The following is a 21,658-nucleotide window of genomic DNA, read 5'->3' on the forward strand; positions in this document are numbered from 1 at the left end:
ACTTTGATTTCTCTCCCCAATCTCTATTATCACGATATTAGACCTATTTTGTGACACTTTGATGACTGGAATTGATTTGAAAAATAAAATAAAAACAAATCTTTGATATTTACTTGAATTATTTGAATTATATTAATTTTAAATGAATGAAGAATCCATATAAAATCAAATAAATCTTAAAAATTCGTGGTAATTAAATTTGAGGCCTTGGATGTCTTGTGGATCAAGATTGGGCCATAAAAAGTTGGGCTCCTTTGTAAAAAAAATCAATTTGAAGCCTTTTGTTTCACATTTTCCTTCTCAAAATCGTCAAACTTTGACAAGGCATATCTCCCTCAATTTGTAAGGTATGGAAGAGTTCTAGGACTTTTTGGAAACCTCAAGATGTCTTCTACAAGCCACTTTGGAAGCTTTTTTCCATTTGAGCATTTTATCTTGATGATATTGGCTTTGAAAAAAAAATGCTTTCGGTCGACTTTCAAAAAAAGACCTATAATATTTTGATCCATATCTCTCAAATGAAGCATTTTTGGACTTGGCATGTGAGAGACAAAACTGTAGAGAATTCAATTTCCTTCAAATTGAGCTTTGGATGGAGAATTTCGGATGTTACATGTGGGAGTTATGGCTGGTCAAAGTTCAGTTGACTTTCTCCTATGAAAACCCTAATTTAGAAACTTTTGAAATTGTTGATTTCTGATCTTTCCTTGATGAACCATGATCAATTCTTGATCAAATGTTGAATGATACTTCAATATAAGGATCTTGACAAAAAATCAGGAGTTTTGACTGTAATTTGACCACAGTTGACTTTTAGGTCAAACTATTCGACTGTTAACTTTCTGAGCAACTGAGTGACCAATCCTTTGAATTGAGGCCTGGATTTTGTCATAGAGATAGTTTGAAATATCATAAGCCATATGAGATGCATTGGAGCCTTTGATCCGTTCATTTTCTTTAGAAAATCAAAAACTCTAGTTCCTTGAACCATTGTTTAGGAGGAGGTGTCTTTGAGCATTGTGCCTTGGTATGAGTTTGAATAAGAGGAATGAGATGGGCAAATTTTGGGGTATGACAATGGCGTTCCATGCCATGCCTGGTGCTCGGAGTTTTTTATCAGTCTTGCTGAATCTTTTGGATCGTTTATTTGTCTTGATGAGAATACGGCGAACAAGTCTTGTATGGACATATCAAGGATGATGGTGAGGGTTCCCTCTTATTTTTCTTTGATGGAAAAAACAGCGGTAAAGATAGACGGCGTGGAATACTGGTTGATTTTCTGAGAAGATTCTTTCGGTCCGGTTTGTATTAAAAATTTTGGATCGTCGAGTGTCTCCAATCATTCTGTTGCTTCAAGTTCAGAAGATTCCTGGTCTCAACCCAGGACCGAGTTATAGGAAAGGGAGGAAGATGAAGATATCATAGGAGACACTGTTTTATCCGATGGTCAATTTTATGATTCTTCTCGAGGTGAAGATAGTGACCTCCAGAAAAAGGGGAAAGACATGTCTATTCAGTAGGAGGATATTTTCACAAAAGAAGTTTTTTTGACAGAGAGGTAGAGAAAATTCAGGAAAAGGTGAGGGATAGTCTTGGTGTTTTTCCTTTACACTCTGAAGCAAAAGATGCGGCTGCTTTAGATGGGACTAAAGAGAAGGTTTCTCTTTCTCCTGGTGGTCCCGATAGCAGTGTAGAAGTTGCTCCCTGCAGTGACGTAGGAAAGAGGAAATTGAAGATAATAAAATATAAAAAAGTATCCGATTTTTCTGGGCCTAAAAAAAAGGCTGTATCCCGGCCCAAGAAAACTAAGATAATTAGATCTATTGCTTCTCTCAATTTCGATGGGGCTAGACCTGTGGGGAGTGCAAATTCTTCTGATCCTATTTCTCTTTTTTCTTTACCTGCGAAAGATTGTAACAGAGATGGTGCTCGGAGGTATGGTGAGCATTCGGAGGAATCCGATCTTGTTTGAAATAACAAAATACATGTGATTTCCTTGAGACATAGGGGGAGTGAAAATTTATGGAAGGCAATTGGCAAGTTGGGGGTGGTTTCATCTCAGATAGAAGATGTTCTAAGGGACAAAATTCAAGATATGGAATTTTGTAGTAGATCGGCAAAAGACGGAGGGAAGGGTGCTATCAAGGTTTCTCGATGATTGTTGGAACCTTAAACATTAGAGGGGGATGTAGCGCGGTGAAGAGAAGGCGTATACATCAAATCATTACCAAGGGGAAGGCGGATATCTTTTTGATGCAGGAGACGAGACTCAGATCCTGTTCGGTGGATATGGCTCGTAGTTTTTGGCGTCATGACGGAGTCAATTTTTCTGCCTCAAATTCTGAAGGTATGTCTGGAGGCCTTATCATCTTGTAGAATGCTAGGATTATGGTGGTGCTGTTTAGCTTTAGAGGGCCAGGTTTTCTTGGCATTAAGGTTTTGTGGAAGGATAGGCTGTATTATGTTTGTAACGTATATTCCGCCTGTGTTCTGTCATTGAAGCGTGATCTTTGGACTAAATTGCTGGAATTTTAGTCTTGCTATGTTGATGGCGAGTGGCTTATAGAGGGTGATTTTAACGCTGCCAAGAAAAGAGGGGAGAGGATAGGAAGGACTGTGAGAGGCAGCCTAGCCGAGTGGGGAGAGTTTTCTAGCTTTATAGACAATAGCGGTTTAATAGTTGTGCCTTGTAAAGGGAAGAGATTCAGCTGGTACAGCGGAGACGAAAAACATAAAAGTCGTATTGATCTGTTTCTCGTGTCTAACAATATCATCACTAGGTGGGGAGTAGTTGGGCAACTTATTGGGTTGAGAGATATTTCTGACCACTGTCCCGTGTGGTTAGTGGTGGATAACGAGGATTGGGGGCTGAAGCCGTTCAAATTCAACAACGAGTGGTTTCAACATAAAGATTTCATGTCTTTTTTGGAGAGGAAGTGGAAGGCGTTGATTGTTCACGGTCGTGGCAATTATGTCTTGAAGGAAAAATTGAGAATTTTAAAAGGGAAAATATTATGGTGGAGTGCTAATATCTTTGGCAAAATTGATTTGGATATGGAGGATGGGGTGAGGGAGATCAACATTATCGATGATCTCAATCCGGATGTTGTGGTGGAGGAGGAAGTTAGGGGTAACGCTAATAGAAAGTTTTGGTTGAATCTTAAAATCAAGGAGAATATGATTAAACAAAAGGCGAGAGTGAGATGGCTAAATGACGGAGATGTTAATAGTAAGTATTTTCATTCTCTTATGAAAAAAGGCTTGAGAAGGAATTACATAGGTTCTATTTCTACGGAGACGGGGCTGCTCTCTTCGGTGGCGGATGTCAAAGGGAAGGTATATGATCATTTCAATACTAAGTTTAAGGAGGAAGAATGGAATAGGACGATTCTTGAAGGAGGGGGATTAAATTCTTTGAGTATGGAGGATATGAGTTTTTTGTAACTACCATTTGAGGAAGCGGAGATAAAAGAGGCGGTGTGGAATTGGGAAGGTGCTAAGAGCCCGGGACCGGACGACTACTCTATTATGTTCTTTAAAAGGTGTTGGGAGTTCATAAAGATAGATGTTTTGAGGTGTTTTAAAGATTTCCATGTGGGTGCTTTTCTCTCTAAGAGTATCACTTCGTCCTTCTTGGCCTTGATTCCTAAATCCAAAAACCCGTTGAATTTAGACGATTACAGGCCTATATGTTTGGTGGGGTGCATACATAAAATTATTTCCAAGGCATTGGCGGGAAGAAGGGATGTTTACTTTTTAAATTCGATTTTGAAAAAGCCTACGACAAGGTTAGTTTGGCCTATCTTCGAACTATGATGCGGAAGATGGGCTTTGGGGAAAAATGGATGAAATGGATGGAGGGGCTGGTTTTTTCTAGTAGTATGTCGGTCATTGTTAATGGTAGTCCCACCAAAGAGTTTATAGTGGAAAGAGGATTGAGACAAGGCGATCCGATATCTCCTTTCCTTTTTGTCATTGTAGCGGAAGGTTTGAAATGCCTAATCAATAGAGCGGTGGCCAACGGAGACTATGCTGGTTTTGTGATTAAAGATAGGTGCTTCTTAGACGTGCTTCAATTTGCGGACGATACTCTTATGATTGGAGATGGTAGTTGGGCTCATCTATGGGCTATCAGGTCCGTGTTGAGGGGGTTCGAAATGATGTCGGGGCTTGGTATTAATTTTAGAAAAAGCAAAATCATCGGAATTAATATTAGTAATAATTTTCTTGATATGGCTACTAACTTTTTAGCTTGCAGCAAGGAGAATAAAGAGTTCACCTTTTTGGGTATCCCAATCGGAAGTAACCCGAGGAGGATATCGACATGGCAACCATTGTTATGCAAGATTAGGAAGAAGTTGTCCTCTTGGAAAGGAAGGCTTCTAAGTATCGGGGTAAGACAATGTGGTACTCTAATCCTATGCATTTTCCATTTCAATGTATATGAATTTTGTATAAGACAATGTGGTACTCTAATCCTATGCATTTTCCATTTCAAGAAATATATAAGGAGTATGCACAATTCAGTGCTTAGAAGCACTGACTAAGAAGGTTCAGGATTGCAACATCTGAACATGCTCTCGCAAGACATCAGAAGATGGTCAGGCAGAATCAGAACATGGTCTATGAAGCATCAGAAGAACTTGAGATCAGAAGCAGAAGCACTGAAGTTCTTATGGTATCACGCTAAAGCACTTCAAAGTCAGAAGACAAGAAGATGCTCTGCACCAAGCTGTAACTCTGATTCTGATTATTCAAACGTTGTATTCACAAAATCTGAGATCAGAAGTTAGTACTAGATGACAGGCTATGAAGTCTAATCTCTGCTTGACAAAAAGAACGTTAGAAGCTACAAAAGGTAAAGTCAGTAAAAGTAGAGAAAAGCATGGCTCGAGGTAGTTGACAAAACAGTGAAAACATTAAATGCAAAGCTGTCCAGTCATGCAACGCATTAAATGCAGTTCAACGGTCATCTTCTCAAAGTGCCTATAAATATGAAGTTCTGATCAGAAGCAATAACGAACAACTCTTGCAAGAATACCAAAATGCTGCTGAAATCAAAACATACGAACTTCATCTTCAAGCTCACATTCTTTGTAATATTTAGTGAGTGATAAGCTTAGAACTTAAGAGAAATATCACAGTTGTGATTATAGCTTTTTAAGAAGCATTTGAATACTCTTGTAAACATTTATTTTACATTGATTTGTAAAAGGTTCCTAGAGTGATCTGTGAGATCAGTAGACTATAGAAGACTTAGAAGTTTCTAAGTGTTGATTTCCTAGAGTGATCAAGGTGTGAACAATATACTCTAGAAGACTTAGAGTGTTTCTAAGTGGACAACCATTGTAATCAAGATTGATTAGTGGATTAAATCCTCGGTTGAGGTAAATCACTCTAAGGGGGTGAACTGGAGTAGTTTCGTTAACAACGAACCAGGATAAAAATATTGTGTTCATTATTTTATCTTAAGAGTTTTTAAAGTCACACTTATTCAAACCCCCCCTTTCTAAGTGTTTTTCTATCCTTCAATTGGTATCAGAGCACTGGTTCTAGCTGCAAGCACTTAATCGTGTTAGAAAAATATTCAGGGTAAGAAAAACACTAAGTCAATATGGTTGATGTTATTACACCCACTCCTACATCTACTTCAAATGATCAACACAACAATGGAAATGGAAATGGATATTCTAGACCATCAGTATTTGATGGTGAAAATTTTGAATACTGGAAAGATAGATTGGTGTTGCACCCCAAAATTTGCCCTCTTTATTGGAGCTATAAGTTAATGATGACGTTTATTTCGTCATCCAAAAATGGAAGAAAAATAATAAAGAGTTTTCATGTGTTAAGGAAGTAAAGTGTGAAAAATGGTTTAAACGGTGAAAGTACGGGAAAATTCATAAATACTATTTGAAAGGTGATACGAGTTAAGTTCCCGCGTTATCCCCATTGTCTCGACAAGATCTACAACTTTCGTGTTCGGCTCGGGAGCCAATTCTTTGAGGAAGGCTTTCAAATTGGCAAATTACTTGAGGTTTCATAGTGAAAAATAGTGCTGAATGTAAGGTCTTGCGCCTCGGAAAATTCATATCTCCTAATCCGCTCGCCGGATTCGCTTGAAAATTTAACTGGAGCTCCGTGGCGTCATTACCAAGATTTCATATGTTCGGACCGAAGGCCAATTATGCATGGAAAATTCCCAGAATTTTAAGGATCGTCGTGTTGTTTCGGTAAAAAGTGTGTTTTCGAGCATGTCGCGCCGAGTTCGAAAATTCATAACTTCTTCGATTTTTATCGTATGAAGTCCATTCCGGCGGCATTCTCTCAGAAATTTCGTTAGCTTCGATTCTTCGTCACACATGCCTGTTCAGATTCTGAGCCGAAGATAGGTTTTTATCGAGTTCTTTGAGCGGTACTCACAAAATTTCGCACAGTCGCACCAGATGAATTGACGTTTCTCGTCATTCAAACGGGCGTGTTTTCTTCATCGCTTATCGGATTAAGGTGATTCTCGCGGCGACGGATCACAAATTTGGTCATCTTCATAATGGCATCGGTTTCGTTCCGGAATTCAGAGCCGAACCGAGTTTCCTTAAAAGCGAGCCAAATGAGACGCACCGAGGGCAATTTGGACATTTCGCGTTGACAATATATAAACATTTTGCTCTTCACAAATCAAGGGGAGGACTCTCATAACTTCAATTCACCCAAAATAATCAAAAACACTTTCTCTCAATTCTCTCTCATTTCTCTCAAATCAAAATCACAAATTACACAAAACTTTCATCAATATTCATCAATCTTCTTCAAGAATAAAAAACAACATGGATTGAAAAGTGAAGATCGGATCGAAGTTTCTCCTCCTCTCTCCTATACACTTCGTGCGCGCCTCTCTCTCCCCTTGGGATTCACTTTTCGTCTTTGCTTCGCGTTTGCGTTCGTGTCGTGTTGGTGTTCGCGCGTCGGTTTAGATCTTCATCCGGTAAGCTTTCGGATCTTGAATTAAGTGCTTAATTGTTGATCATTATGTGAATTCAAATCTAGATTCATGCTTTGTTCTTGATTAATTGATCATGATGATTTTTGATTGCGGATGATGGATCTATGATAATTGATGATGATAATTGTTTGTTGATTGAATGATTCGTGTTGATCTTGATTATTTGATTGAATTCGAGATTTACCGGTGAATAGTTGTTGATGATATATTGATAATGCTCTATGAATTAAATATATGCACACAAAGTGTTTGATGATTTGATTAAGAGAATTGTGATGGTTTGATAATATTGAGTTGTTGTGAATTAAGGTGCATGTGGATGAATTTTAGAAGTAGGACTTGTTTGGTTCAATTTTAGAATGTGAATTTCAACTTAAGCATGATAATTGGTGTTGACATGAGAGGTTATAGCCATGAGCATGATGCTGAATTTTTGAGGTTGATTCTTGTTGTTGTTGTGCTTGATGATAATGATTGAAGTTGAATATACTTGGTGCACAAATGTGAGTTTAATGTGGAGAATTGTAGTGATTACACTCTTGAAAATCATGATTCTATGTTATCTTCGCTCTTGCCAATAATATACTTTGAGCCAATTGCCATGAGTCATTTCTTGGTGTTTATGTGTGACTTCTATGAGTTGTTGGGGCTGTTTTAAAGGTAGCATAATGCAGAATTTTCTTGGCTTTGTATTGGTGTTGCATTTCATTATTTTCAACTCATGAAAACATAGTTTTTTTGAAGGATTTTTGTCTAAACTTTATTGTGTTGTTTGTTTGTTAATTCTAAGTGATAGTAGAGCTTTCTTGTGTGTTAATAAATGCCTCTAAGTGCTGGAACTTGCTGCTACACCATGCTATTTTCTTTCTTTCCGAATTTTTCCATAACTCGCGCGGTGTGTCGGCTTTACTTCAAAATGTCATAACTCTTGAACCGTGTTGAATTTTTGCGAATGTGAATAATGTTTCTTGAGTAGAATAATGCTTCCGGAGCTGATGGTGAGGTCTATTCTCAGTTTCGGACGACTTTTTTTATCGTTTTCGCTACTGTCCCGTTTCGGAAATCGTGCTTCCGAGCCGATTTAATAAATTCCGACCGCATATTTGAGTTCTTTGGCACGTTTCTAGCTTACCATAAAATTTTGGTTTAATTCCGACAAGTTTATTTTTTTAATCATTTTTACCCGGTTTCGCCGTTTCGGTGTACCGTTGTGCATGTAAATACTTGTGTTGGCTTCCGTAGTTTTAGTGTACATATTTGATTTGCTCTTGAATACTATCTCATGTTTCTTCTTGTTTGCTTTTGTTATGTTTTCACTTTCTATTCTGTTATCCATTTCCGGTTCAGCTTATAATTCAATAACGCAATTCCGATTGCGGTGTCTTGTTATCTCTAACGTGTGTGCTAGTATGCAAGGCAACATGGAGGCTCTGGTCGATGCCCGCTCTCGTGTTCCGCTTTATTTGCGGGACACGACATTTATCCTCTCTCTGATTCGCGTTTCTACACGCATCCTTTATCATTATACTTGCTTGTCCGGATTTCTGTTTCCCTTGCAGGTGTATGGTATTCGTTGTGCCCGATGCACACGTTGGCGCGTGATTTACTTTCATCGCGCCGATTCTTGATTGCTTATGCAGATTTTAATCGGAGTGCTGACATGTTTGCTGTTGCTTTTGCTAGCTCGCTCGCGGGATCCTAGTTTACTCGCTCTCTTCGTTTTAGTTTACGGATCATCATCCGTTTGGTATTGATTCCGTTTCATTTTACTTCTTTCTGTACTTTATCGCTTTCTTGCATCATCCTTTAACATGAGAAGTAGGACCTAGACATGCATCTGGCCAAGCCCTCGAAAGAGGCTCTGTTTTTGTTGGTGTGTTTACATTTGTGCTTTGCGGCAGGGAGTCACGGTGTAATAAGTCCTATATGGCACTCCGTTAAGTCCTCATGGAAGGCATGCGGTCAAGGGTTCGTAATCAACCCCCGCCTAGTCTCATCGAGTCTGTTCAGTAAGCGCACGCCACGCGTTGCTCGCTTCTGAACCTGCACAAGATCTTGTTATCGAGTATGTCAGGTAAAGGGTTCATGCAATCGGACCCCCGCCTTTCCTATAGCTCATGTCACTCGACGTTGATGCTCGGTGTACGCACGCACCGTTTTCCTTTATGATCCGTGACGGCTTGGTTGCTGAGAAGGGTCCGCCTTCTTGTCTATGGCCCGATCATTTTCGCGAGGTCTAATGCTTGGTTGACTTGGGTTGAGCTGCTCCCCTTGGCTATGGCGGGACCGCCTTTCTACCACTTGGCCAGTGCCTTTGGTTTGTTTGCTTTACGAGCGGATGCTCGTTTGTGTGCTTATTGTGTGCTTCCCTTTTTCCCCCGTAGGTTGATTAGTTTAGTTTAGACTGATACCCTTTGTATGATAACATTAGGTAGCAAGCTTTCCCCCTTAGCTTAGGTCTTCCTCATGCATTCTTTAAAACATAAACCACACTCTTTGATTTTCTTTTCTTAAGAGCTTGTTATTTCCGCTCCATTCCCAAGCATAAGTCTCCAAAGGTCGAGCAGCGGAGTGTGAATGTAACTCGTTCACCTAAAAAACACAAAACAAACAAAATTAGTTAGCCGAGCTACGGTAGCTCTGATTCTGCAAAACAGATACGTAGGCAGCGGGGTAGGGCCCGTGCGAGCATAATCCTTTCTTTTCCCTACATTCTGCATTCATTTTAGTCCAGATTAGCATAGATTTGTTACACACCCATAGTTTTAGACACAAGCGTGGATACCATCGAGTACGATGGGCGCGAGGGGTGCTAATACCTTCCCCTCGCGTAACCGACTCCCTTACCCTTTTCTCTGGTCGTGAGACCGTTGTTTTGTTTTGTGGTTTGCTGGCATTCCCTTCCTTTTCAGGATAAATATGTTAGTGGCGACTCTGTTAATTTTCGCGGTAGCGACAGCTGGCGACTCTGCTGGGGACGTCTTGACCTGTTGCTGGTCCGGACCTAGCGAGTCGATCCTAGCGCTTGTGTGTTTATCTTTGGGTGTTTTTACTGCTTTGCATATTTATCTGTTTGCATTGCATTCTATGTGCGCTTTTACTTTTCTGCATCATATTCTGGACTGGCTGGATCTCTGTCTGTTGGGTGGGTGTTTCAAGAGGTAAAAGGCCCAATACCCAGGCTATGTGTGAACCATAGGAACCCTAGGATAGAGTGGGAGCATGGTTTGTCTCGAGGTGTACGTCTCGGGATGGATTATGTGACCACGAGCAGAGTAGTGGTTTCAAACGGAGGTATTATCGTCACCCGCTTCCGCGCTGTGATGATGCTTACCTTCGGGCGGACCGTATACTGCGTTTCATGACCTTACCTTGGCCTAGATTTACCCGTGAGTGGGGCGGGAATCAATGATCATTTAACAGGTACATTGTTGGTGACCGCTGTTCTTGTTCGTGGGTTACCGCTGTTCTTGTTCGTGGGTTACCGCTGTTCTTGTTCGTGGGTTACCGCTGTCCTCGTTCGTGGGTTACCGCTGTTCTCGTTCGAGTGTACTATTGGTTCCTGTTTGTGGGGTACTATGGTTCTTGTTCGAGTGATAGTCTGTATTCTATTCCAGTGTGTTGGTGACTATATGTTCTGGTTCCGATGGTAAATTGTTCCGTTGGTGACTTGTAGTTTGTGTGGTGGTCCGAAATTATGCCGAACCTTTGAACTTGTGCCGTGTGATTTCTCGGCATCATCAGATATATCCAGTATTGTGGTTCCCACCGCTTTGCATCATTGCATGTTTACTTTCAAAAAAATAATGTACAAAAAATAACTAGCATACATTTTCCTTCCATTTCAAAGGAATCATATCTTTAAGTCTCGTTCCGAGCTTTTCCATCTCTTGCTTGCCAAAAATTAAAACATGAGGATTCCTTGGAAATTGAATGAACATGGCATTTCATTCATATCATGCATCTCATACATTCCATGCATAACAGGTGTTCAGAATTGGGGATTTCGTATTCAGACTTGGTATTCTCTCCAGACTCACAGACTCGACTTATCCTTATTGTGTGTTCAAAGATTAGTCATGAAGCAACTTTGTGGGGTGACCAAGAGTAAAGCTTAGTTGGGGTTCTTTTTGAAGACTTATCTTATGCTCATTTGCTTCCATGCTTGCTTTATTTGCAACTGGTTAAGCTCCGTATTGTGTGGATATCTACAGATTCTATGCTTGATGACGATGATAATAGGTGTAAGTTCTATTCTGGGGCACCTTGTCGTGATGATGGATCTGCAAGTATTTGAAGTTGCTTGGGGCTCCCGAACGAGGGATAAGCAAGACATTGTCTATCTTGAGCATTGCACCATTTGCATTGCTCGAATCCCTAAAGCACTTACAAAGTTCTATGTGACTTCGCCAGAACTCTCCGACCCAAGGTGGGGCACCTGATAGTGCTGTGTCTTCCAAGGATGTGGAGGAATTATTGAGAATCATCAAGAAGTCTGATTACAAGGTTTTTGAGCAGTTGGGTCAGACCCAGTCAAAGATCTCCATCTTGCAACTGCTGATGTGTTCAGAAGGTCATAGAGATGCTCTCTTGAGAATTCTGAATGGTGCTTACGTTCCGCATGAAATATCTGTGAATCAGTTAGAGGCGATAGCCAATAATATCTCCGCTGGGAACGGTTTGGGATTTACGGATTGTGATCTTCCTCCAGAAGGGAGAAACCATAACAAGGCTTTGCATGTTTCGATCGAGTGTAAGGGGACGACTTTGTCCCGTGTTCTGGTTGATACTGGGTCTTCTTTGAACGTGCTTCCTAAATCAGCTCTAATGAGAATTGACTATGCCGGTGTGGAGTTAAGGCCTAGTGAGTTGGTAGTGCGCGCCTTTGACGGTTCAAGGAGGTCTGTGTTCGGAGAGGTAGATCTACCAATCCAGATTGGTCCTCAGATCTTTACTACAACCTTTTATGTGATGGATATTCAACCTGCTTACTGTTGTCTGTTGGGACGACCGTGGATTCACAAGGCTGGTGCTGTGACATCCACTCTTCATCAGAAGTTGAAGTATCCGGTTGACGGTAAAGTGGTGACAGTTTGTGGTGAAGAAGATTATATCGTGAGTCACTTGTCCTCTTTCCGATATGTAGAGATCGAGGGTGAAATACATGAGACGCCTTTCCAAGCGTTTGAAGCTGTAAATGCTGTGAGAACTCCTCCTTATGAGATAACGAAGCCAGAAACGATTATGTCTTCTCTGAAAGACGCTCAGGTTGTTGTTGAGACTGGAAAGGTGGAAGGCTGGGGGCAAGTAATTGATGTGCGTCCCAAATTTGACAAGAATGGTCTTGGTTTTAGTCCTGGAAAGCGTATTGCATCGCCAAAGCCTAATATCCTTAGCCCGATCAAGTTTGTGAGTGGTGGTGTCATTCAAGATGGCCAGGTTAATGCCATTGTCAATGGCGAGGAGGTGGATAGTGACTGTGATTTTGATAGCTGGATTCGTCCAAGTATTCCTGGGGAGATGCCTCGCAACTGGACAATTGAAGATGTCGTTCAAGTCACACAAGCTCAGGAGTAAATTTCTTGTTTTTTACTTTTCTTATCATGCAATAATTCCTACGCTATGCCCAAGGCGTAGTGAATCATTTGTAGGGCCATGCAGTTCGCATTTTCAAAGTTAATCATGAAATAAAAGGACGTTTTTGCATTCAAATATTTTGCTCCTTGTCTTTCTTTTTAACTTTTTCCTTTAAATGGCGATGTTTTTGCACACACTTGCACATAGCTTAATAAAAACAAAACTAAAATAAAAACATCAATCATGCAGATGTTCCACCACCACGGATTCCATTGGTAACAATTCCGCTATTGCTTATTATGATTTTGACAATCCGATCTACCAAGCCGAGGAGGAAGCTTATGAAGATTGTGATCTCCCCGACGAGTTGGCCAGATTATTGAAACAGGAAGAAAAGAAAGCGATTCAACCGCATCAGGAGGTAATTGAGATGGTAAATGTTGGCACTAAAGAGCAAGTCCGAGAAGTCAAGATAGGGGCTGCGCTTGAGAATAGTGTGAAGCAGAGGCTTATTGCTATGTTGAAAGAGTATGCAGATATCTTTGCTTGGTCCTATGAGGATATGCCTGGTCTTGATACAGATATTGTGGTACACCGTCTACCTCTCAAGGAAGATAGTCCTCCTGTCAATCAGAAGCTTCGAAGGACTCGCCCAGATATGTCTGAGAAGATTAAGAAAGAGGTTGAGAAACAATTTGATGCTGGCTTTCTGCAAGTTGTGAATTACCCGCCGTGGGTCGCTAATATTGTTCGTGTGCCTAAGAAGGACGGAAAGGTCAGGATGTGTGTGGACTACAGAGATTTGAATAGGGCGAGTCCGAAAGATGACTTTCCTCTTCCTCACATTGATGTGTTGGTGGATAATACTGCTCCTTTCAAAGTGTTTTCCTTCATGGATGGCTTCTCTGGGTACAATCAGATCAAGATGGCACCAGAAGACATGGAGAAAACAACGTTTATCACACCGTGGGGAACTTTCTGCTATAAAGTCATGCCTTTTGGGTTGAAAAACGCAGGGGCAACGTATCAGCGCGCCATGGTGACTCTTTTTCACGACATGATTCACAAAGAGATTGAAGTGTATGTTGACGACATGATTGCAAAGTCTCACACTGAAGAAGAGCACTTGGTTCACTTGCAGAAGTTGTTTGAAAGGCTTCGGGAATTCAGACTGAGGTTGAATCCGAACAAATGCACTTTCGGAGTGCGATCCGGAAAGTTGTTGGGCTTTGTTGTTAGTGGAAAAGGTATTGAGGTCGATCCTGCGAAAATAAAAGCTATACAAGAGATGCCTGAGCCGAGAACAGAAAAAGAGGTTCGTGGTTTCTTAGGGAGATTGAACTACATTGCTAGATTCATCTCTCATCTTACGGCCACTTGTGAACCAATATTCAAATTACTAAGAAAAGATCAGACGGCCAGGTGGAATAATGATTGTCAAAAAGCATTCGAAAAAGTGAAAGAGTATCTGCAGGAACCTCCGATACTAATGCCTCCAGTTCCAGGAAGGCCTTTGATTATGTACCTCACAGTTCTTGAAAACTCAATGGGATGTGTGCTGGGTCAACATGACGAGTCTGGCCGAAAAGAGCATGCAATATACTACCTTAGCAAAACGTTTACCGACTGTGAATCCCGATACTCACTGCTCGAGAAAACTTGTTGTGCTTTGGTGTGGGCTGCTCGCCGGCTGAGGCAGTATATGTTGGTTCACACCACCTTACTGATTTCCAAGATGGATCCTATCAAGTATGTTTTTGAGAAGCCCGCTCTTTCCGGAAGAGTAGCCAGGTGGCAAATGATTTTGACTGAATATGATATCCAGTATACTACCCAGAAAGCCATCAAAGGTAGTGTGTTGGCGGATTATCTGGCGCACCAGCCGGTCGGAGATTATGAACCGATGAAGTTTGAATTCCCCGATGAGGATGTGTTGTACATCAGAGATTGTAACATTCCCGGACCGGAGGAAGGACCCGAACCAGGATCGCGATGGATGCTCGTGTTCGATGGTGCCTCTAATGCACTCAGGAATGGTGTTGGAGCTGTAATTACTTCTCCATCAGGTTTTCATATTCCGTTTACAGCCAGAATCTGTTTTGATTGCACTAATAACATGGCTGAGTATGAAGCCTGCATTTATGGTATCGAAGCTGCGATCGATTTGCGAATCAAATACTTGAAAGTTTATGGGGATTCCAATCTTGTCATTAGCCAGATCAATGGAGATTGGGAAACTCGCCATCAGAATCTGATTCCATACAGGGAGCATGTGATGAGACTCATTTCGTACTTTGATGAGATCACATTCGAGCATATTTCTAGAGAAGAGAACAATCTTGCTTATGCTCTCGCTACTTTGGCTTCCATGTTCAAAGTGAAATGGGCCAATGAAGTGCCTAACATCACCATCAACAGATTGGACGAACCAGCATTTTGCTTTGAGGCTGATGTTGAGTTGGATGGTAATCCCTGGTATCATGATATCAAAAAGTTCCTCGAAACTCAAGAGTATCCTCCCGAAGCGTCGGTGACTGATAAGAAGTTTCTGAGAAGGTTTGCAGCTAAGTTTTACCTCAACGGTGGTGTATTGTACAAGAGGCATCATGACGGTGTGTTGCTCCGATGTGTTGTGAAGGAAGAAGCTTCGAAAATCATAGAGGAAATGCACGAAGGTGAGTTTGGTACCCATTCAAGTGGGCATACAATGGCTAAGAAGATCTTGAGGGCTGGTTACTATTGGTCCACTATGGAAACTGATTGTCATAACCATGTCAGAATTTGTCACAAGTGCCAGATTTATGCTGACAAAGTGCACATGCCGCCTGTGCCTTTAAATGTTTTGACTTCTCTGTGGCCTTTTGCAATGTGGGGCATTGATATGATTAGAGAGATTAAGCCTACTGCTTCTAATGGACATCGCTTCATTTTGGTTGCCATCGATTACTTCACCAAGTGGGTTGAAGCCGCATCTTATGCGAATGTCACCAAGCAAGTGATTACTCGCTTTATCAAGCACAACATAATATGCCGTTATGGGATTCCTGAGAAGATCATTACTGATAATGGGTCAAATCTCAATAACAAGTTGATGAAGGAGCTTTGTGAGTCCTTCAAGATTAAGCATCACAATTCTTCTCCGTATCGTCCAAAGATGAATGGTGCTGTTGAAGCGGCCAACAAGAACATTAAGAAGATTGTGCAGAAGATGGTAGTGTCCTACCGAGATTGGCACGAGATGTTGCCTTTCGCCTTGCATGGCTATCGCACCTCTGTGCGTACATCGACTGGGGCAACTCTTTTCTCACTTGTTTATGGCATGGAAGCGGTATTGCCTGTTGAAGTTGAGATTCCTTCCTTGAGGATTATGAAAGACGTCGAGCTTGACGAGTCAGAATGGGTACAAAATCGGATGGATCAGTTGAACCTCATCGATGAAAAACGCTTAGCGGCTATCGGACATGGTCAGGTGTACCAAAAGAAGATGAGGAAAGCTTTTGACAAGCGGGTGCGACCCCAAAGCTACAAGCCAGGTGATCTGGTACTCAAAAGATTCATTCTCCCTCAAGGAGATCCTCGAGGCAAGTGGACTCCGACGTATGAAGGCCCCTTTGTTGTGCAGAAAGTATTCTCTGGCGGCGCCATGATGCTTGCAATAATGGATGGCGAGAATTTTCCGCACCCTGTGAACGCAGATGTGGTCAAAAAATACTTCGCATAGACTTGATAAAGAAGAAAAAAAAAATAAAGAAAAAAAAGAAGAAAGAAAAAAAAGAAAATGAATCAGGCAAAAGAATGAAAAAGAAACAAATATACCCGCTAAGTTGAAAACCCGAAAGGGCGGCTTAGGCAAAAAAAGGACAAAAGCGAAGGACTACATCTCGCATGCCACCTTGGCAATCACTCTTCATACATGCTTAGGGCTCCCGACCGAGGGATAAGCAAGACTCCGTGTTCTTGAGTTTGCACCGGGCAGCTCAAATCCCTAAAGCATGCACAACATCCACTCACTTTGTTTAGGGCTCCCAACCGAGGGATAAGCAAGACTCCGTGTTCTTGAGTTTGCATCGCTGGCAACTCAAATCCCTAAAGGCGCTCACAAACCCCGTCGGGTCCACAAGTTCGGTGATGTCACACCAATCAGTTGTTAAATCGGGCAGTGATCAATCTTAATGAGTACGGTCTTCCAAAGCAAGGAGATGAGAACGTCGAGGTTATAAAAGTGATGGCGGGATCAAAACCAATGGATATCCATTTCACATTGTCATTTCTCTTGTACTCAATAAATGTGTGGTTACCTCTTACTAGGAACTACTTCTGAAATGTGTTCGCCCTTCTATGAGCATTCCTTTTGCAATTAATAAAGATCTTTTTATCTTCAAAAGTTGTTTTCTTTTACTGTTTTGTTTGCATAAAACGTCCCGAGTTTGTGGTAAACTTTGCGTATGAAAATTGCATTGCATTTACAATACATGATTAGAAATGATAAAACCTTTGAATCTACTTCGAAGTCTTGTGTAACCAGGATGGCAGGACAAGATACCATGCTATATCCTGGGGCACGTTCATTTGTTTGTCTCGCAGGTACGTCCTTGCAAGCGCTTCATATCAGCATATCGACGGACCAAATCATGAGAGCTTCTCACTCCCCAGCTGAGTGCATTCAGATGAGGTTTTCTTTTCTTCAAGATTCTCATATCCTCAGTAAAGCACATTTCGACGCAATTCCCGTGCTTCAGAAGCCTTATTCCCGGCGGAATACTTTCTCCCCAGTTGAGTCATGATAGAATGGTATCCGATTCCCCAGCAAGCTCTTAATGAGGTTCCTTGCCTGAAGGCCTCATTTTCCCCAGTAGAGGGCTTTCTCTCCCCAACAGATTGACCTGTTTTCCCCAGGAGAGGTATCTCATTCCCCAGTGGAGTTATCTTAACAAAAGGTTCTTATGTCAAGTTCCTTATCCCCAGCGAATCTCTCGTATACTCAGCAGCTCGCTTTGCAGAAATATTCATCTTTCCCACTGAGTCACTCCTCAGCAGAATCTGTGTCCTTCAAGGATTTCCCCAGCGGAATGCGTTCTACACAAGCAAGTCGGTTACTCCCCATCAGAGTTATCTCCATGACTTGCTCTTATCTCCACATCCCCATTGTGTTGAGAATTTGCTTCTCCAGTGAAGTGGCCAGGGTATTCCCCAAGCAATTAAGTGGGATGTTCTTATCTTCAAGCAGGATTTATTCCCCAAGCAGAGCTCGCGTCTAGATTTGATCATCTCCAGCAGATTTCTGGTCCATCTTTGCCAGCTCGCAGTTAGTGACATATGGTCATTCATCTTGTCCTCCCCGCAGAGTTCCATGCTCTCTTCAGGACTGCTTCAGCAATTCAGTGCTCCTCCGCTGTTTCTATAAGCAGCGTCCGAATCACACATCATTTGCATAGCATTCTCAAAAGCGTGTAGCGTCTTCCTTCGACGGAACGTTATTCCATAAACATTCATACATGCATCATGCATAAATCATATCATATTTGTTTCTTTCTACAGGAAAGTTATCAAGTTTCAAAATGCCTCCCAAAGAGCAACTCGCCTAATCATTACAGGCGCTTATCCTGATGTCCAAATCAGAAGAAGTTTGTCTCATTATCTTGACACCGTCAGATTACGTGAAGGCTTACTTATTCCCGATGTCCCCATATCGGTTGAAGATATTTGTTCCTATCCTGATTCCAGTTCAGTTGAAGGAACCGCCTCCGGATCTCCAAGATCTTCCTAAGTAGCAAGCCTACTGATGCCTTAGATCAGTTGGAAATATCTACGTCCTGACGATTTATTTTCGTTCAGAAGAAGAACTCATCTGCCCAATCCTGATGCTTACTATCAGTTGAAGATGTTTTCTTTCCCGGCGCACACAGTTCGGAAGAGATATCCGTTCCTATTCCTGATAAATCAGACTTTCAGTTGAGGGAACCGCCTCCGGATCTCGTCGATCTTACAAAGGAGCAAGCCACTGATACCCAGATCAGATGGAGATATCTACCTGATTGACTTTGTCATTCAGAAGAGGATTGTTCTACTTATTTTCTAGCATGGAGCCTAGATCAGTTAAAGACTTCCTTTCCCGGCGTACACAGTTCGGAAGAGATATCCGTTCCTATTCCTGATAAATCAGACTTTCAGTTGAGGGAACCGCCTCCGGATCTCGTCGATCTTACGAAGGAGCAAGCCACTGATACCCAGATCAGATGGAGATATCTACCTGATTAACTTTGTCATTCAGAAGAGGATTGTTCTACTTATTTTCTAGCATCGAGCCTAGATCAGTTAAAGACTTCCTTTCCCGGCGTACACAGTTCGGAAGAGATATTGTTCCTATTCCTGATAAACCAGACTTTCAGTTGAGGGAACCGCCTCCGGATCTCGTCGATCTTACGAAGGAGCAAGCCGCTGATACCCAGATCAGTTGGAATATCTGCCTGATGATTTAATTGCATCAGATGGAGATGTCGCCTTGGTGCCCAGACCAGAGATATTTACTACCCGTTGATGCCCAGATCAGCCGGAATATCTCATTTCGATCCCTAGATCGACTTAGACATCTATCCCCGATTCCTGTTTGGAAGACATCTGCTACGCCTGATGCCCAGATCAGTCGAGATGTTACTTCTTTTGATGCCCAGATCAATTGAAGTCTTTTCCCCTGCCTGTGGGGTTATCTGTTCCTTCTTATCGCAAGTTGGAGCTTATTTAATTATTCAGGTCAATTGAAGTTTTTTCTCCCTGCTTTCGGGGTGGTACATTCCTTCTTATTACGAGATGGAATCTTCTATTGATCAAGAGTGCAAATTTTCGAGTTCATTCTGGTATTCAATCTCCTTCCACCTCAACGGTTCGAAACTTTCGTTTCTCACTCGCCAGGTTCAAGAAGTTTGAATAGGGGCAGCTGTTGCACCCCAAAATTTGCCCTCTTTATTGGAGCTATAAGTTAATGATGACGTTTATTTCGTCATCCAAAAATGGAAGAAAAATAATAAAGAGTTTTCATGTGTTAAGGAAGTAAAGTGTGAAAAATGGTTTAAACGGTGAAAGTACGGGAAAATTCATAAATACTATTTGAAAGGTGATACGAGTTAAGTTCCCGCGTTATCCCCATTGTCTCGACAAGATCTACAACTTTCGTGTTCGGCTCGGGAGCCAATTCTTTGAGGAAGGCTTTCAAATTGGCAAATTACTTGAGGTTTCATAGTGAAAAATAGTGCTGAATGTAAGGTCTTGCGCCTCGGAAAATTCATATCTCCTAATCCGCTCGCCGGATTCGCTTGAAAATTTAACTGGAGCTCCGTGGCGTCATTACCAAGATTTCATATGTTCGGACCGAAGGCCAATTATGCATGGAAAATTCCCAGAATTTTAAGGATCGTCGTGTTGTTTCGGTAAAAAGTGTGTTTTCGAGCATGTCGCGCCGAGTTCGAAAATTCATAACTTCTTCGATTTTTATCGTATGAAGTCCATTCCGGCGGCATTCTCTCAGAAATTTCGTTAGCTTCGATTCTTCGTCACACATGCCTGTTCAGATTCTGAGCCGAAGATAGGTTTTTATCGAGTTCTTTGAGCGGTACTCACAAAATTTTGCACAGTCGCACCAGATGAATTGACGTTTCTCGTCATTCAAACGGGCGTGTTTTCTTCATCGCTTATCGGATTAAGGTGATTCTCGCGGCGACGGATCACAAATTTGGTCATCTTCATAATGGCATCGGTTTCGTTCCGGAATTCAGAGCCGAACCGAGTTTCCTTAAAAGCGAGCCAAATGAGACGCACCGAGGGCAATTTGGACATTTCGCGTTGACAATATATAAACATTTTGCTCTTCACAAATCAAGGGGAGGACTCTCATAACTTCAATTCACCCAAAATAATCAAAAACACTTTCTCTCAATTCTCTCTCATTTCTCTCAAATCAAAACCACAAATTACACAAAACTTTCATCAATATTCATCAATCTTCTTCAAGAATAAAAAACAACATGGATTGAAAAGTGAAGATCGGATCGAAGTTTCTCCTCCTCTCTCCTATACACTTCGCGCGCGCCTCTCTCTCCCCTTGGGATTCACTTTTCGTCTTTGCTTCGCGTTTGCGTTCGTGTCGTGTTGGTGTTCGCGCGTCGGTTTAGATCTTCATCCGGTAAGCTTTCGGATCTTGAATTAAGTGCTTAATTGTTGATCATTATGTGAATTCAAATCTAGATTCATGCTTTGTTCTTGATTAATTGATCATGATGATTTTTGATTGCGGATGATGGATCTATGATAATTGATGATGATAATTGTTTGTTGATTGAATGATTCGTGTTGATCTTGATTATTTGATTGAATTCGAGATTTACCGGTGAATAGTTGTTGATGATATATTGATAATGCTCTATGAATTAAATATATGCACACAAAGTGTTTGATGATTTGATTAAGAGAATTGTGATGGTTTGATAATATTGAGTTGTTGTGAATTAAGGTGCATGTGGATGAATTTTAGAAGTAGGACTTGTTTGGTTCAATTTTAGAATGTGAATTTCAACTTAAGCATGATAATTGGTGTTGACATGAGAGGTTATAACCATGAGCATGATGCTGAATTTTTGAGGTTGATTCTTGTTGTTGTTGTGCTTGATGATAATGATTGAAGTTGAATATACTTGGTGCACAAATGTGAGTTTAATGTGGAGAATTGTAGTGATTACACTCTTGAAAATCATGATTCTATGTTATCTTCGCTCTTGCCAATAATATACTTTGAGCCAATTGCCATGAGTCATTTCTTGGTGTTTATGTGTGACTTCTATGAGTTGTTGGGGCTGTTTTAAAGGTAGCATAATGCAGAATTTTCTTGGCTTTGTATTGGTGTTGCATTTCATTATTTTCAACTCATGAAAACATAGTTTTTTTGGAGGATTTTTGTCTAAACTTTATTGTGTTGTTTGTTTGTTAATTCTAAGTGATAGTAGAGCTTTCTTGTGTGTTAATAAATGCCTCTAAGTGCTGGAACTTGCTGCTACACCATGCTATTTTCTTTCTTTCCGAATTTTTCCA

The 21,658-nt window shown here is 41.2% G+C and overlaps 1 protein-coding gene across 1 annotated transcript; it reads left to right on the plus strand.

Moving 5' to 3' along the window:
* The first annotated feature begins 3,815 nt into the window (after nucleotides 1-3,815).
* Nucleotides 3,816-4,270, plus strand: LOC131604590 (uncharacterized mitochondrial protein AtMg01250-like). Its single transcript, XM_058877023.1, has 2 exons — nucleotides 3,816-4,135; nucleotides 4,252-4,270. Exons 1-2 carry the CDS (start codon nucleotides 3,816-3,818, stop codon nucleotides 4,268-4,270), a joined length of 339 nt encoding a protein of 112 aa, XP_058733006.1.
* Nucleotides 4,271-21,658: the final 17,388 nt, after the last annotated feature.

Source organism: Vicia villosa, linkage group LG5 (genome assembly GCF_029867415.1).
Source record: "Vicia villosa cultivar HV-30 ecotype Madison, WI linkage group LG5, Vvil1.0, whole genome shotgun sequence".
Taxonomy (NCBI): Eukaryota; Viridiplantae; Streptophyta; class Magnoliopsida; order Fabales; family Fabaceae; genus Vicia; species Vicia villosa.